Here is an 18,446-nt window from a genome sequence, read left to right as displayed (position 1 = left end):
CATTGAATTATATTAAAGATTCGTGATTTTAAATGTATATTTGTAGCCAGGTCTGTCTTTCCTCCCCACCCCCCCAAAAAAAAGTAAGTTTTATGAGAACCCAATAGATAAAACAGATGACATCTGTGATGCTCTAATTGATATGGGGACAGAAGACTCAGGATGTCACATGCTTGGATTCTTGCCTCTGGGCTGCTCACCCAGAGCTTCCTTTTCTAGGCAGTTTTTAAAGATACTAACTTTGGTGATAGTAGCAAGACATAGCCCCTCACACCCTTTGGTTCTTTATCCAGCATGGTTCTGCCCTCAGTTATTAAACATTCCAAGTAGCATTGTCAGTTTTCTTTCAGAGAAATTAATCTTAGACCACTGCCTTGTTTCTCTTGGCAAAATAAGGACCGTTGTGAGATCAAATGAATTTAAATTTTAAATGGCAGTTTTAAAAGTGATAGTATTATGAAAGGGTCACATAACATATTTGTTAGTAAATAAAATGCTTTCGACAAAATTAATATTCACATATGCAGATTCCTTCTATATTCCGTGATCAAACAGATGGATTTTCTGTGGTTCTTCCTGCACTAAATGATTAGTAAGTGATTCAACTGTCATCCTTAGTTTTCCTCCAAGCCACTCAGGTAAAGGTCAGTCTTCCATACGTTTTTCTCAGTCTTGATGCTTGATGTTCAGAACTAAAACATTTGCAGTTGCAGTGGTGTGGTGGTGGTGGTGGTGATGACGATGGTGGTGGTGGTATCGGGGGTGCTGGTGTTGGCATTTCAGCAAATGCTGTTTTCAAGTACTCTAACTAAAGAACAAAACAATCTGTCTCCTCTATACAATTACACAAGGGATTACAGGATGCTTACCTCCACCTTCTCTAATCAAGGAAATGGTGATGATCAGATTTCTACATATTCCTTACAGGTCTTCATAATGGGTGACGGTAACCATTTTATGAAACCATTTTCCCTTTTTGTTGTCATTGTTGTTTGTCTTGTTGTTTTGTTTTGTTCTAAGATTCCAGCATGTTGGAAGTGTTTGGGGAAGAGAGAGGAGAGCGGGGAGGGTTGTTTCCATATGTTAAATTTACATATGTTTGATTTGACCTATGGACCCAGATATTAGCAATTCATGAGTCTGTCTCAATTGAAAACCTTTTGGTGATAGACATCTGGGGAGAGGAGATTATGTTAACTCTTGATGTTGAAAATTCGGATTTCAATTTTGAAAAATCTTATTTTTTATTATTTATTTTTATTCTAATAACCAGGTCCATATTTTTTACATGTTAGCACCCATCTTATTCCTTTTTCACTTATCTTCAAACTCCTTTTCTTTACATAAGCAGTTGACCTTTCCTTTGAATTTTTGCATAACTCAACACCAAGATCTTGCACACCAAAACCATTTTCTATTTCCTGCCTCAGAGAAAACTCCGTAAGTGGCTCATGCTCTGAGTCAGAGAGTACACCACTCCCAGCGATCACATCTGTATAATTCAAAGCATTTAGTCTCTATTTCAAAGACATAGTATCAAGTTCCAATTCAGACCTACAAAGACATCATAACAGAGTGTTAATGTTCTTAGATTTCTACCAAAACCACACTTCCTGTGGTCATCCTGGATGGTCTGTGCTGTCCCAGTTTATTTAATTTTGATTAAAGCTCTAGCCTACTTACCAGTGGATCAAGCAATGAACAGTAATTCATACCATGGAGCCATTCAAGGCTCCTTGCCACTGTTTTTCTGGTGACCTTTAAAACACTAAACTTGCGATAAGCTGTCTGAAAATGCAAAAGTAAGGAAATGTAAATTGCAGTGGAACACCCAGTAATGAGCCTTTTCTGCTTGCTCCTCACAGAAGACCACGACTCATCGGTTCACCCCAGTGAGAGGTCCCATACCACTCATGGATCAGAATCAGCTGGTAAGTTTGAGCTACTGTAGTCATTTGCTGTTATCATCATTGAGCCTGCTGATGATTAATAAAGTATGAGTCATTGGCTCAAGAAGAGTGGTTCTCAGACTTTCTTAGCATGCATCACTATCACAGAGAGTGCTTATTAAATCACACTGCTGGGCCCCATCCTTAAGGTTTCTGATTCTGTAGGTCTGAGGTGGAGCCTGACCATATTTATTTCTAGTAAGTTCCCTGGTGATGCTGACACTGCAGGGACAATGCAGAACTACTGTGTTGGAGAAAAGTCTTCCATGTGGAAGGATCAAAAAGAATTCAGGCAGGGTCTCAATTGAGCAAGATATTAAGCCAGTTTGATTAAGAACATGGGTCTTGGAGTAAGAATGGCCTGGGCTTGATCCCAACTCCTCCACACACTGAGGATGTTGCGTTAGGGATTTGAGACTCAGTTTCCTAATGATTAAAATTGGGATAATAATTGTCGCAGGGCATTGTTTTATTTTATTTTATTTTTTTATTTATTTATTTTTTTGCAGGGCATTGTTTTAAAGACTAAATGATGAAACCATGTAAAGCATTTAGCATAACCCCCAGCACATGGCACTGTAGCTAGCATCTAATGAGAATTTACTGTGTGCTGGTGGTGTCATGTGAACACTTCACATAAACTAGGGTGGACCACATGACACTGCCATTTTTGTAGGTCAACCGTCAAATACCCAGGATTTCATATGGTTCATCTAATATTACTTTATTTAATCATCCTACAAACCCTGTGACCTATGTAAGTACTGTTTATCACCCCTGTATTACGGACGAGGACACTAGGACTCAGAGAGGGCAAGTACCTTGGCTGAGTTGACGTCACTGGTGAGTTGAGTGGTGGAGCCAGGTTTCAAGCCCTGAGGTCTCATATTGCCTCTATAAGTATGTTCTGGAGAAAACACTCCATAATGACCATAATTACTGCCAGGCACGTATTATTAAATGGATAAGTGTTTACTGTGACTCAGATCACACCCCTGGAAACATTACTGCGGGCAACAAAAGTCTGACATGAAGCAGGTTTACTTGTGACCAGTATCACTGGGACCACTGAAAGGTCCTGCTGGTATGGGTGGCCCTGATATTGTCAGTGTAGGTGATTCCATGAAAACCAGGTAATCTGTCCGAACCATGGTCTTCCCTTCATGCCCAAGTCAGGGTTGCAGTTGCCTCTAGGTCTAAAGGTTCACACACTTAAAGCAAATACGAAGACGGATATTTACATGGTGGCTTGGTAATAAGCTTTCACATAAGAGCACAGGATATCGGGGTTCGTTAGGAATACTTCTAAAGTAAAGACCAAAGTCTTGGCTCTCTGAGTTCCTTGGGTGGGGCATCTGGCTTTTCCCAAGCTCTTAGTAAAAAAGGGGATCAGCCTTTCCCTTTCCTTCCTAGTAGAACAGGGATCAGTGCACCTGCCTCGGTTACCTCCCAGAGTTCTTGGGAAGAACGTGAGCTATCAGGAAAACAAAAGAGTTTGGGAAATGATAGGGAGTTATTATCAAAACGCATGCTCTCTAGAATCAAGAGACCCTAGCTACTCCAGGCGTGGTCCTTGAACATCTCCTAGGAGCTGGCTGGAAATGCAGAAGCGCCAGCCATCGCAGACCTACTGAATCAAGGTCTGCATTTTAACTAGCCCTCCTCCCACACTGGGTGTTTTGTATGTGCACTGAAGTTTGAGAAGCTCTGTCCTAGACTGTTTTTCTCACAGTCGAGGCCAGTTGAATTATCTCTGTGCACGCGTCTCAGGTTGGATTCTCATCTCCAAATTACAGTGTCAAGTGTCCGTCTTTGCGGGGCTTGCTTTCCCAGCCGGCCCTCCCCTGGCTGGATTTGTAGACCTCTGGGGTGCAAGGTGAGGCCTGCCATATCTCGTCCATCTTCTCTGTCTTTTGCTTGAAGTGAGAATCAGGTGGGCGGGAGCGGCCTCTTTTGTTTGACTCCTATGCAGGTGTGTATTGTTCAAGTAGGAGGTTTCATCTTGTACACACACCCAGATCTTTCCTTGCTGGGAGCGCTTTTTTTGAAAACCAAAATAAAGAGATTATGATCCATTAGTGGCCTCCTTTTCAAATATCAAAGGCTGCTATGAGTCAGAGAAAGACCAGGGAGAGTGCCTATACCACTTAGGTGGTTTTCAAGCCCAAAGATCTCCAGTGTAGATGGCCAACATCCCATGACCCGTGCAGGTAAAGATGTGCCAATGACCAAGGGCCCTGGGGGGCAGCTAGGAAAAGCATCTTGGACTCCTTCTGGGGTTTGCCAAGTACAAGGCCAGTGTCAAAGTGGCATGAGGTGTGTGGAATGGCCAGAGGTCTGGTAAGAATGTGTTTTGTTCCATTTTGAGTTTAACGAAAACAGCAGATTGGCCTATCCAAAATAAACCACCGTCATCAGAATTTCACTGTCCACTGTCTGAAGTTTGGCCCTCCACAGACATCTTCATTTAATTCAAGCCTGTCCATCTCCATCCATTGCTTAGCCACGCAGACTGCCCTGATTTGCTTTTTCTTCCCTTGGTAGACTTTAGAATTTTGTAGCGGGCCCCCCATTGGTAGGCAGGAACAAGTTCCTTTCTGTGGGATATTTTCACATTTTGTTTTGAAGCCAGGGAGGAAGCATAAAAAACACAAACAAAAAACCCAAGCTTTACCTTAGGTGAGTCTCTTCACGAGATGTCTTAGAAGTTTTTAAAAGAAACTTTAAAAGAAAAACACGATGCTTCCCTCATTTTGATGAGCCTCCCAGGCGGAGCTGTGGATTTTTTGTCTTCTGACGCGTCCTTCCAGTTTGAGATGCTTCATTTGTTCCCTTACTTTGTTTTGTGGCAGTAGAAGATATTTATTCCTCTGAAAACTGGGCATGTTTCAATAGCACATTAGCAAGGGACTCCAAGAGGGTGATTTATTTCCAGACAGAAAGGGCCTTTGCCCCCCCTAAACCCTTAATTCTTAATATTTATTTTCACATCTGTGAATACACAGATGCGATTGTTAGATTTGCTTTGGACTTTCTGGAGCATTTGAATCGTCTAGAGATCTTCGTTAAAATGAAGATTCTGATTCAGTAGGATTGGGATGAGGCCTGAGATCCCGTTTTCCTAGCACGCGCCCACGTGATGCCTGTGCTGCTGGTCCAGGGACCATGCTCTGAGTGGCAAGGTCCTAAATCAGAGCTAGCACGGAGCAACTACACCCAGTTCCCATTCTTGTGTGCTTCTGTACACCTCTGTGGAATTATGGTGAAGTGGATTTTATCCTTATCCCTATTTTCTGAATGAGAAAGCTGAGACCTGGAGAGAGTAGCTTGAATGTCACTAGCAAGAGGTGGAGGTAGGACTTGAATCCAGGGCTGCCGGGCTCTGGAGCCCAAGGTCTTAAACACTACATAGTGCCGCTGGCGAGAATTCTCATGTTCTTCATGAAAAATGACATCTCCAGATGTTGGCCTTTATCAAACCAACTTTTCTGGGGAGGTATCTCTCTTGTAATACTTTATAAATGTCCGTGGCTTGGATCTAGAAAATAGCTTCGCAGTGACGCAGAACAGAAGAGAGGTTGGCCCTGCGTGCTGTTGTGTAAGGAACTCGTAGTTGTGCATTCCAAACTTTTGGTTGAGAGATGTTGGGTTTTTTTCCCCCTTAGGACACTCAAGTGGAAGTCAAGAAGGTGGTGCAAACACAACCTCGGGTCCTATGCGGAAACCTCAAATCCCAGGTAAGTTTCAAACTGTGCAGGACAAAAAAAAAAAAAAAAAAAGAAAAGAGGATACTGAAAAAGCACATTCTTTGCAAGCTAAAGAGGGAATGAGAGCATTTGGTAGGAAAGAATGGAACTTTCTTTCTTCCGGGTCCCCAAAACTGAATGAGCTAACCTTCAGACCTGTCCCCGGCCTGTCCCAAAGAGGTGGCATGTGAGTCGCTAAAGCTTCCTTCCCATGGCAATGATCTACCACCCAAGGGACTCTGTGCCACACCCCAGGTCCTGCCTCTCTCGGCCCGGTTTCTCCTTTATGTCTGGGCTGGGGGGTGAAGCATACAGCTTTCCTCTCCCATTGCAGGCAGTGAGGAGCTACAAGGGCCGTGTGTGTGGGGTGGCATAAGAACATTCTTCTGGCCCCAAACTACTGTTTCTCAAGTGACAGTCTTTACGGATCCAGACAGAGGAAGGTGTCTGAATGAGTCCCAGCGCGCGGTCGGAGGGCTGGGCCACCCCGCTCTCCTGAGCACCAAGATTTAAGGCACTCGAGGCAAATTCTTTATTTGACTTGGGCTCAAAACTGAGCATTTCTAAGGAGTGGGATTACAAAGAAGAAAGGGTTTTCCTAGGGTTGTAAATTCTCTTTTCAACTTTACCCCCTCTTCAGAGGCCTCCGAGCTGAGCCTCCCTCGGGGAGAGGGAAGAATGTAGGGGGCACCTCACCCCCTTGCCTCAGCTTGCCTGAGCACAGCTGGAATGGGAGCCAGTGGGAGAGGGGGTGGTGGAGAAGCAATCTGCAATGTTCTTCCCAGCTCCAGTGAGAGCGAACGGGAGAGACCAGAGCAAAGGATAAAATGGGTCCACCTGCCTCCACCTCCCTCCCCGAACTCACCTAACCAGGTGGAGGCCAGGCAAACGCGGTCCTGAGCAGGACAGGGGAGGAAACCCAAGACTCCCAAAGGGGAAAGGACAATCAGTGCCTCCCTATCCTTCTTGGTGCTTGAGCTCCAGCTCATTGCACAGATAGACAACCCAGCTGGCAAGAGAATCCATCCACGTTGCCAAGTCATATTTTCATCCTCTTACAGCTTGATTGTAAAACCTGTGTCTAACATGTCAGCAGCCCACAAGTGATACACGATAATTGGAGACATTTGAGAGAATACAAACCAAAGGACCAAAGTGTAAATCATTTATTAGCTGCCTCGCCGTCCCGAAATGCCATGGTTACCATTTTCATAGGTGTCCTTCCCACCATTTTAAAATGTAACTTACATACAAAAATGGAAGTAGGCCGCACATGCTGTTTAGGAAACCACCACCCCTCCCAGCTGGTTGCCCACAGCTTCGAACATCAGTAGATCTTCTCCTGCTCTCGCAGTGCAGAATAGGGTGGGTGTACCCTAATTTGTGGAACTGATCCCTTCCTCCCGTATGAGGTTGTTTCCAACTTTTACTATGATAAATAGCGCGGCAATGAACGTCTTCGTAACAAATTCTGAGGTCTTATAAATTCCCAAAAGCGGGATTCAAAAGGATGCACATTTCGAAGGAGTTTTGCCAAATGACCCCCCACACACCCAGCTGAACATGCAAAAAGCTCAGCCCTCCATGGGGGTGTCCTCTTCCCACCCATTGTGCATGGCCCCCATTTGAGTTTCTTAATAAAACACAAGGTGGGTGCTCTTATATAGGAGAGGCATGTTCCTTTTGAGGGAAACATAAATTCCCTTTAGTCTCCCTAATAATATTGCGCCAAAGGCAGTTACAAGTTTCTACAGGTCATTCCACGCTTTTTTGGAGACATGCTTCTCCTGGAGGAACTTGAAAATCCTGACTAGTGATAAGAGTTTAAAACAAGAGGCCTGTTGGGCAGACACCTAGAGCAGAGTTGTTCTAGCATTTTCTGCTGGTCGGCAGGGCCACTTGGCCAGACCCATCTGTAGTACATAAAGTACATTTCTGTTTTTACAAAGTGTATTTCCCAAGCTCACAGGTGTCTTTTGGTTCCCTCTCACCAGAATGGCTCATCATCTTGGCCTCGCTCCTGGCCTTGGCTTTGATTCTTGCCGTTTGCATCGCTGTCAATAGTCGAAGAAGGTAAGGGGGTGCGCTCGGGGCCTTCGCTTTGGAAGGACGTCACTTCTATGTGGGCTCCATGGACCTGCTACTCAGAGTGCAGCCCTGGCACCAGCAGCCCCAACACCCTGGAAACTTGTTAAAAATGCAGAATCTCAGGCCCTACCCGGATATCTTATGTCAGAGTCTGTGTTTTGATGAGATCCCGGGGACTTGTGAGCATGGTACAGTTTAAGAAGCCCTGCTCTGGCACCTTCTTTAGATAAAAGAGACATTGTGATTATTTGGACCATCACTTTTAAATAGTGTTGAATCTTTGGAGGTTCTTAATTTTTTCAGAGTTAAGCCCATGGAGATGCTATCTGCTGAAAGTTATAAAATATCTCACTGGGGATGGGGGGCACCTGGGTGGCTCAGTGGTTGAGCATCTGCCTTTGGCTCAGGTTGTGACTCCGGGGTCCTGGGATCAAGTCCCACATCAGGCCCCCCTGCAGGGAGCTTGCTTCTCCCTCTGCCTGTGTCTCTGCCGCTCTCTGTGTGTCTCTCAGGAATAAATAAAATATTAAAAAAATATATATATCACTGGGAAGGCACAAAAGTATGCACTCCTTCATTGACTGATTAAACAATATTTAGTAAGTGCATTCACAATGTGCAAAAACACCATATAAAGATCTAGGCATTGGTCATCTCCTTTAGCCTGTCTGTGGCCCATGGAACCTTGTAGAACGCTTACCCGAAATAGGTGTTGGGTATCTGTGGTTTTTTATTGTTTGTTTGTTTGTTTGTTTGTTTTTTGCAATGATACTAATTTATATTTTCTGGAAACTGTAGTTGAAAGGATTCAGGTTGTTGCTTAGGAAGAGCTCCCCAACAGTAAGGTCTATGAAATGATGAAGAACTTTCCTTAGAAGTGTCTGACTAAAGACAGTCCAACCGGGCATGGGATGTCTTCATATCCTCAGAGGTCCCTCTCTCTCCTCACCTCAACCACGGCCTGTCATGTTGGAAATTATTTAAATAGTACTGGGCCTGACTGAGCCAGTGACCAGGCTCCAGATGTAACGCCACCTAAGTGAAATAAGAGAAAACCTCATTCTAGCAACTGAGGACGTGAATTTTGACAGGGCATTCCAAAGGGTGAGTCTAAGTTTCCTGTTCGAGATGCTCTAAAGGTACACTGCTTTCCTCTGAGCGTATGCAGAGGAACATTCAACCTTTTATAAATGTCCCTGGAACTTGCTTCCTACAAGGCAAAAGAATCCTACTTCCAAGTAGGGCTCTCTTTATTGTATCACTAGATCATCTAACATGCCAGAAGGGGCCCCTCGGTTGGGGAGAGGACCCAGAGAACATGCTAGAATCCTTCTTGTTGGCTTTTGGACATCACCGGCTAATTCTCAGGCCATGTGTCACGCATCTGCAGGATCTCTGATTATCCGAGGACATCAGATAGTGTCACTTAACCCTGGTGCAAGTTAGGGCTACACCAAAGTCAAATAGCTGTTGCTATCTATACCTATGAGAGAATAATAAAAAAATCACTCATGATAGCCAACTGTATGAGGAACGAAAATTAGGAAAAGAAATCTGAAAGACCTCCTAGAAGGCTCCTGTGACGGAATGGAAAGAGCTTTTTGTTTGGCTGATTTAGATAATGTGGCTTGAGGGAGCCCTTACAAAGAGTCTTTATACTTTCCCCCAGCCTTCTGGTCTTCTCTTAGGTTACTTTTGCTCAATGACAGATGAATTTCCAGTTGTTGGAAATGAGTCCTTTTGTTCCAGGGCCTAGACTGCACCCCTTCTGCTCGCCTATCCAGTCCATAAGCTTTGCACACGTCGTCATAGAAACATTGGCCCCAGATGCCGACCATGGGGGCGATTCCTCCGGGAAGCATCTCAGCTGTCCCCGAGAGCAGCTGGAGTCTGCACAGCGGGGCTTGTTTTCAGCACCCCCACCCCGGTCGCCCTCCACCCTGCCAGCCCGGGGCTGCACACCCTCAGCCCAAGACCAGTGGTCACCCTGGCGACAAGCAAACAGGGACACGCGAGATCCGACACAGTGAGGATCTCACCAGGAGAGTAGCTGCTCAGACGCCCTGAGTGACCACGTGCTGGTTTGATAATCGAAAACACATTTGCCACGCAGCTGAGGGGTGGCTAAGGCCGGCTCGGGCCTCTCGGCACCTGCTGCGTTTCCGAGGCCGCAAGCCCATTTCTAATCCTCTTGAAAGGCTGGGGCCTTTTCCGCTGCAAATATGACATTTTAGAGAGATCCAGCATCCTATTTTCATGAAAGAAAGTTTGGTGGAAAATGAGGCTCTATGGCCAGCTTCCGTTTATTCAGCAAACATCTTTTCAGTGAGCTCCTGTGATCGCAGCGGGCGAGGGAGAAGAGATTAAAAATGGGAAGGGTGCCAGCCCGGCCCAGAGGGACCTGGAGGGGCAGCAGCAGCACTGACCGGTTGGATCGGAGTCTGCAGATGTTTATTGATGAGATACTCTGGGCCGGGTACTGGTGTAGGAACTTAGGTTAGAAGATAAGAGTGGGTGGGTGAGGGGGCCGCCTGGGTGGCTCCATTGATTAAGCTCAGGTCATGATCCCAGGGTCTGGGATTGAGCTCCACTTCAGGCTCCCTGCTCAGTGAGGAGTCTGCTTCTCTCTCCCTCTGCTGCTCCTCCCCACTTGTGTTCTCTCTCTCTCTCAAATAAATAACTAAAATCTTTTACAAAACAAAACCAGGGGCACCCTGGGTGGCTCAGCAGTTTAGCGCCTACCTTTGGCTCAGGGCGTGATCCTGGGGTCCCGGGATCAAGTCCCACATCGGGCTCCCTGCATGGAGCCTGCTTCTTCCTCTGCCTCTCTCTCTCTCTCTCTCTCTCTCTCTCTCTCTGTGTGTGTGTGTGTGTGTTTCTCATGAATAGATAAATAAAATCCTTTTTTTTTTTTTAAAGATTTTTTATTTATTTATTCATGATAGAGAGAGAGAGGCGGGGGGCGGGCAGAGACACAGGCAGAGAGAGAAGCAGGCTCCATGCACCGGAAGCCCGACGTGGGATCCGATCCCAGGTCTCCAGGATCGCGCCCTGGGCCAAAGGCAGGCGCCAAACCGCTGCGCCACCCAGGGATCCCTAGATAAATAAAATCTTAAAAAAAAAAAAGGTGAAAGTGGAGAAGCAGCCACTGAAATGCTGTGCGAGGCCTGACCACAGGCTTCCAGGACAAAGTGATGAGTTGTGCATCGTAAAGATGCTGATTTAGGGGTCCTGCTATTTCTTTAGGTTTTCCCATCCCTGGGATACCCCACACCATCTTTCCTTGATATTCATAACCAGGGTCCTTGAATTTCAGCTTTCCAATGGAAATCCTACTTCCTTCCATTTCCTTAAGAGCAGACAGTTGTCTTAGGAGTCAGTTGAGTTGGTAGGTATCGGATGAGGCCCAAGAGGTGCCTTTCCCCTAAGGAATTGATCTGATTCTATGAAAAGGAGAAAAAAAAATGTGAGGACCTTACGAGGGGAGGTTTCACAAGACAGGAATGATTCAGGGATGTCACTATATTGGTTGTACAGAAAAGGCTTTCACCAGGGCTTAATGGGAATGGGAATAATCATCCTTTCTGTGCACCCTGGAGGGCCTTCATTCCCTCCCCTGCTCTGCAGGTCCCCTCTGTAAAACTCCATGGTTTGGAAATGCCATCCTTCTCCTAAGCATCAGCCAGGCTTATCGCAGTCTGTCTTCAGCCAGCCTTGTTCCGTCCTCTGGAACAGAGCTGTCCAATAGAACTTTCGGCGACAATGGAAAGGTTTTACATCTGCACCAGCACACAACCACTAACCACTTGTGGCTCCTAAGCCCTTGAAATGTGGCTGAGTCTGAGTGAAGAGGTGAATTTTGAACCTCGTTCACTTTTCACTGGCTTGCATTTCAATAGCCACCTGGGGCCGGTGGCTCCCACGTTGGGTGGCACAGCTCTGACCCAATGCAACATAAATTTCTCTAAAGATCTTTAGGGATTGTCAGGCAGAAAAGACATAAAGAGTGGTTGTTAAGTTACTCCCCCAAATTTTCCAAGATAAATTCCTCCATGCCCTGAACGTGTGTTACCTGGTTTCTCACCCACCCCGCCTGCCCACCCTCTCCTGGTGAGACTCCAGGATGGCTCCTTCCCACATCACATGGTCACTGCTCGGCTGATGGATGCCTGAGATTTGAGGAGACAAGGGGCGAAGAGGGGATGCAGTTTGGTAGAGATCTCTGACCTTTGGAGTCAGAGAGTCTAAGTTGCAGATACCCCATTTATTGCCCTAACCAGCCGCGTGGCCTCAGACGATCCCTTTCACTTCCTGGACTCAGTCTCTGTTTTATATAAGGAAGAGGTTGGCTAGGCGACGTCTGAAGTCCCCTCAGCTCTGGTGTTCTTTCTGAAAATCCTATAACTAAGGAGAATGGAAAAATGAGAACTTGTCTTTTAAAAGTACTCATGAATGCATCTGAGGTGGTGACCCCATGGAGATTCGGGGAGAATGGTGCTCTCAGAGAGGCATGGGGGCTCCACATCCCTTCCTCGTACCTCGCCCCATGTATCTCTTCCATCTGGCTGTTCCTGGGTTATGTCCTTTTGTAATAAACTGGTGATGTCGTGAGTTAAAAGATAAAAGGACTCATTAAGGCCCTGGAGCAACACATACTGGGCTGGTTATTTGTGAGAATCATCCTGTCCCCCTGAAGGAACTCAGATAACAGAGACACATGAATCCAAAGGGAAACGGGGGCAGGACAAACCCAACCAGGGCATTTCTGAGCGCTGCGGGTTCCCTGTCACCCACTTTTAAAATCAGCTCTGTTGAGCCTAAAGAGCACAAATCCCCCACCCCACCCACCCAGGCACCAACATTTTATTTTTATGATTGTTAGTGTCTTTTCTACAATATGTCATTCGACTTCTAAACTACCCTCAGGTCAGCAAATGGGAATTGCTTTAATAAGATATTTTCCCTCCAAAGAACACCTGAGATACCGTTTGAGAATTTGAACTAAAACGAGCAGACTTCCACCTTCGGCCTCCTGGGCCATCTTCATGGTAAATATAACGACTGCGTGGAGGCAGCCAGGGCAAACCAGCAAAAGCCAAACTCATATGGCTCTGGTTCTATGAACAACTACACGCTTTTTGAACATTTACTGCGTTCCAGATTCTGTCCCAAGTGCTCCTCCAAGGCCTTGGCTTCCCCACCCCATTTAGTAAGAGCAATAATAACAATAATAGACTCCCGTATCAGTGCTGGGCTTTGTTTCAAGGGCATCCCACAATCCAGTGAGGTTGGTGCTCTTCCTGGCCCCATATTATGGATAAGAAAACTGAGAGCCAGAGAGGTCAAATGAGTTGGTCCAGGCCCCACAGCGATAAGGCCTCAAAACCAAGCCTTCCCAGCCCCTACTCTGCACGGACTGTGCCCATAGTCCCAGCCCCGCAGATGTGCCCCAGAGGTCAAGCAGCCTTCCCTCCACCCCTCATCGAGCATCATGCCAGAGGAGACAGGATCTACCTCCTGTCGAGGAGGTATAATTTCTGTTTCCCCAAATAAGAGATTAAAGTTTATGGCCTTGGCAGTTCTAGAGGGAATGGCCCCTAATCATGAATAATAGAGTCTTTGTCTCTCTGAGTCCAAATATCCAGCGGCAAAGTGAACGATTCCGACTTCATGCTGTTTCCAGATCTCCAGATGGTTGGCAGCGTGAATAGAGCTGGGCAGAGTCCTGGCATCTACTCAGAGAGGCGGAGATTTGAATATTGACTCCGTCTTCCTAGCTCTGTGACCCCAAGCTACTTATTAAACATTCCTGGACCTCAGTTTCCACTACTGTGTAACTAGAGTAACAGCTGCATCATGGGATTATTGTGAGGCTTTCATGAAGTTGTATTTAATATGTCTGGCTTTGGGGAGGTGTCCAGTAAATGCCAGCCCATTTCCCCTCGTCCCCACCTTACTCGATGCCACGAGGCTCTGCAGCTTGGCTTCCATCTGACTTCTAGACGTGTGGCCGTGCCCATGTGACAGGATAGAGGAAACGTTGCAACAGGCTGGGGGTGGGGGGTGAGGCAATGCCCCAACAGCACTAAGACTTGGGGACGCGATCAAGGTCATGGGCTTCCATAGGAGACCTTCTGCATGCGCGCCTTGAGCAGGGTCCTGAGAAGCCTTGTGGGCACGGCGAATGCCTTTCCTTAGGGAGTGAAACCCCCCCGTCTATGCGAGTTACCCAGTGTTAGCCTATGAAAATCAGTATGGCCCCACTCTTCTAGAATAATATGAATAGGGTTTCCTTTTTCTCAAGCCATCCAGTAATAACCTCGATAAGGCCACCAAAGGGTCCACTGGGAGAGGAAGTTATGGGGCTTGGTTGAATTACACAAATCAGAATGATTTATAGTCATCATATCATATTCATCGTTTATCCAAGTCTGCGGGAACTGCTAATGTGTCTAAAAAAGGCAAACATTGCCATTGCACAGGATGGGGAAGGAGAATTAGAACTTAGGAATCAGACATGGAAGGGCTTGAATCCCGATTCTTTTATTGCTTGCTGAATAACTGGGATAACTGAATTCTTGGAGCATAAGGATCTCTTCACCGGCCATAGGGGGACAGTACTAGCCCTGGCTTCCCAGAGTTGTGACCACGGATTCCCCAAATCCAGTGTGCAACCGAAACCCCTTGGGGACTTATTCAAACCACAGATATTAAACCCACTTCTAGGCTTCTCCACCTTAGTACATGTGGGGTCAGGCTGAGAAGTGTGCATTTCTAATAAGTTCACCAGTGATGCTTCTGTTGCTGGTTCAGGGACACACTCTGAGAAGCACGGATGAGTTACAGTCAGTCAGGTGAAACATGCTCAGGCTGGCCATGGAGAATGTCCCTGATGGGGCCCCTGGTGGCTCAGCGGTTGAGCATCTGCCTTCGGCTGAGGGCGTGATCCTGGGGTCCCGGGATCAAGTCCCATGTCAGGCTCCCTGCATGGAGCCTGCTTCTCCCTCTGCCTGTGTCTCTGCCTCTCTCTCTCTCTCTGTGTGTGTGTGTGTGTGTCTCCCCCTGTGTCTCTCATGAATAAATAAATAAAATCTTAAAAAAAAAAGAAAACACTGTCGTGATGATGCTGATGGTGGTGACGACAGTGATGATGGTTTGAGTTATCAGGGCACCTTCTCATGTGACTTTTTTTTGAATCATTAGGTGTGGGCAGAAGAAAAAGCTGGTTATCAACAATGGCAATGGAGCAGTGGGGGACAGGAAGCCAAGTGGGATCAACGGAGAGGCCAGCAAGTCTCAGGAGATGGTGCACTTGGTAAACAAGGAACCCTCAGAGACCCCCGATCAGTATACGACAGCCGACGAGACACGGAACCTGCAGAACGTGGATATGAAGATTGGGGTGTAACCCCCACACTTGGTGACCTTGGAGAGAAATGGCAGTTGGAGACAGAATCATGGCAAGGAGCTGGGACACTTCACAGATGCAATGTGCTACTGATTGTTTCATTATTGGGGATCTTTTTTTAGTATAACGTTTTCTACTTCTTTTTTTGTTTGTTTGTTTGTTTGGTTTTTTTTTTTTTTTTTTGCATTTTGTTTTTTAAAGTCAGGTCCAATTTATAAAAACAGCATTGCTTTCTGAAATGAGGGCCCAATGGATAATCCACAAGAATTTGACTGTTCCAGTTCCCATCTAAAAGCCTCCACCCCCTAGGATGTGCTATGGACGGCTTCTAACAGAAGGCACATATACATCTTCTTGATCCCCCACCTTCCCTCCCTTCCCCCTCTCAGGCAACAACCACCTGCTAAGAACATCCCCCAGGGCTAAAAGGGATTGGTCCCTTGGGAGGATATTTAAAAGGTACCACATGCCCCCTGCCCCTCCTGCAGCCCAATCCCTGGGCATTTCTTTCCAGTGGGGTAGGGGGTCGGAATGTACTGGTTACACATCCGCTTCTACAGACCATCTGGAAATTTTTCAGATGCTTCTGGGAAATACCCAAAAGGTGAAGCTATTTATCTGTAGGATGCTATTTATCTGTTTTTTTGAAATATTAAACCCTGGAGGTCCTTTGATCGATATGATTTTTTTTTTTTGGTTACTTTGTCAGAGGCATAAAGGGTTTAAGCTGATTCATAATAAACATCTGTACTTTTTCCAACTTAACCCTTTGTGCTGTGATCCTTCAGCAAGGTCTGGTCCCCAGAAACTCATCAGGAAGTTGTGAGAAGGTCCTCCTTGAAAGTCTTCATCTCAGAGCCACTAAGCCCCCAGTCGGGCTCACTCAACCAAATCTCAAAGAAAATCAAGGAAGACAGTGCTATTTTATCTCTGGGGCTCCAAAGACTTTCTCCTGTCTTAGCACCAGAATTGCAAGGGGAGGAGCCTCAACTGCTTTTATGTGTTAATGGCCACCAGTGCTCTGCCCTGAAAGGCTAGGAAAAGTCACATTACATTGCATGACCTAACCTTTCGTGGCACAGATAGATACCAGTTCATAGATGCTGACCCTGTGAAATGATGTCCAAAAACAATATGAAAGTACCTTTTGAGTTCTTGTAATAAAAAGAAAAGCCAATGGAGATGAAAGAGAGCATAGATAGTAGCCAACTGATTCCCACAGGTTGGGGAAGAGAGGAGGCTGTGTAGATCCTGTTTGAGTATTTTTATGGCTGTATTTGTTTATACGTTAACAAGCCAGCTGTCTGTTCCCCATGCAGTTGTTACTCTGAATAGGTGAAGTGCCTGGGAAGTCCCTCAGAAGGTTACAGGCCTTCCCACCATTGGAATCTTAGCACCAGATAGGCAGGTTTATGACCAAATAAGAGAATAATAGCTTTATCCCTTGCTTGGCAAGTCCTCAGATTTTACTTATAAGTTCAGAAGTCCCATCGGCCCTGGAACTCCCAAAGAGGATTTGTAATAGAAGAAATTGAATCTATAAAGTAAGGACTCCTCTAAAACGAGCCCTCCTTCCTTATGCCCCCGTAAAAGGTCATCTGTTGCCTAAACCGATAGCTTTAACTGCTGATGTTGCTAGGACTAGAGAGAGAGAAGAAGGGAGGAGAAGGAGGAGGAAAAGAAAAAGAGGAAAGAGGAGGTAGGAGGAGGAGGAGGAAAAGAAGAAAATAGGTCCCACATAGGGCTGGGCTTATACATGGGGTAATTATGAAGGATCTGTTTTTAAAAGAGATGCCCACTTTCTGCACTCATTTCCAACTTCTGTTCTCCCCTATCCACCCTCATAACCTCCTCCCAATCATGATCTTTGAAAATTTCCTTCTCTTCTGTGAACTTCATTGGCCAGTGCCATATCCAGCTGTCTGGTTTTCTTTTTATTTTCAAGATGAAAAAAAGAAATGGACATATAGCCACTCTGTTTTACAGCCACTAGTGTCCAGGTGCTTCCTGCTTTCCAAGAGCTTTCCTGGGTCTGCTGCTGACACGCTCACTCCAGCTCTTTAGCCACTCCTGGATCAGGTTCAGGAGGGCTATGCTAGGCTCTATCTGTCCCCAGATTCTCTTTGGGGTCATGGATAGTCTTACAAATCTCACAGCTAAGGATGGTTTTCCTCTTCTAGACGTTTCCAATAAATAGGCTGAGATAGGTGATTATTTTCTGTTTTATTTTAGAATTTAATATGATCTTTCCTTTTATTATTGTTGTAGTCTCTCACTTGGATATACCTCTGTGTTCTCCAATAGCAATGGGAGAGGCCCAGAGCTTCCATCCCTTGGATGTATGTAATACCCCTATAATATTGTCCAAAGTTCATGGAATAAAATGTATTCTCTCCCATTTGAAATAATGGTGTAATTCCATTAAGCCAAGAGCTTAAGGTGTAATTTTTCCTACAATTGTAAATCTTTTGTGTCTCCTGAGGGCTGCCTTTAAATTAGCATTGGGTGAAAATAAAAGGGGGCAAGAGACACCTTCTTATCCATATTTCGTAGATTCTAGCCTGGCAGAATGGATTTTTCCAGCAGAAACTCTCAAAGTTTTATATTGAGACCATGATACCAAGAACTGATTCCATAGCCAATGTTCATTCAATACTGGTACAGCAGAGGAGTGGGAGAAAGGAATCTCTGACTTCTCTAGAAATGTCAAGTGTACTTAAGTAGAAGAATAACATGGCCCATTTGCCTTTATGTAATAGGTATGCCTTTCTATAAATCACTTGTGTTGAGTTTTCAGAGAATAGCTCATTGTTCATGCATGTATAGTGACCATTTTTACTTCAATTTTTCACAGGACACCCTTCCTCTGATTTTTTGTATATTTATTGATGGACCAGTGATAATGAGGAAAGCATGATATGTATATTGCCCAGTTGAAAGCACTTATAGGAAAATACCAAAAGGCTACTATTAAAAGGTTAAAGCAAATGGACTCAGGAGTCTCTGATTTAAAGGGAATGGAAGTCTGGGAGGGGTACCACTGTGATTGTCTGGCAGTCTGGGCAATTTGGAACCACAAGGGTAAGTTTGTGAAGTGACTGAGGGCTTGAACTCATTTTTTTCTAAAAAGAGAAATCACATATACTTCTACCACTTGAGGGTCTTCTTTGGGAGAAAGTTTAATTTTCTATGGTAAACATGTGGTCCACGTGGCCTAAACTAAATAAGATATCTTGAAGTGTTAGTTCTTTAAAA

General features: G+C 45.5%; 1 protein-coding gene across 17 annotated transcripts in view; it reads left to right on the top strand.

Moving 5' to 3' along the window:
• CD44 (CD44 molecule (Indian blood group)) overlaps window positions 1-18,179 on the top strand; it is a 90,974-nt gene extending 72,795 nt beyond the window's left edge. For all 17 annotated transcript variants that reach the window (XM_025452462.3, XM_025452467.3, XM_049096394.1 and 14 more), the window contains 4 exons: window positions 1,866-1,931; window positions 5,615-5,686; window positions 7,690-7,768; window positions 14,987-18,179. In XM_025452462.3, coding sequence (XP_025308247.1) covers window positions 1,866-1,931; window positions 5,615-5,686; window positions 7,690-7,768; window positions 14,987-15,191 — 422 coding nt within the window. In that variant the 3' untranslated portion in view covers window positions 15,192-18,179. The remainder of the gene's footprint in view (window positions 1-1,865; window positions 1,932-5,614; window positions 5,687-7,689; window positions 7,769-14,986) is intronic.
• Window positions 18,180-18,446: the final 267 nt, after the last annotated feature.

This window comes from Canis lupus, chromosome 18 (assembly GCF_003254725.2).
Source record: "Canis lupus dingo isolate Sandy chromosome 18, ASM325472v2, whole genome shotgun sequence".
Taxonomy (NCBI): domain Eukaryota; kingdom Metazoa; phylum Chordata; class Mammalia; order Carnivora; family Canidae; genus Canis; species Canis lupus.
Note: the sequence above shows the minus strand (reverse complement) of the source record. Positions and strands in the feature narration are given on the sequence as shown.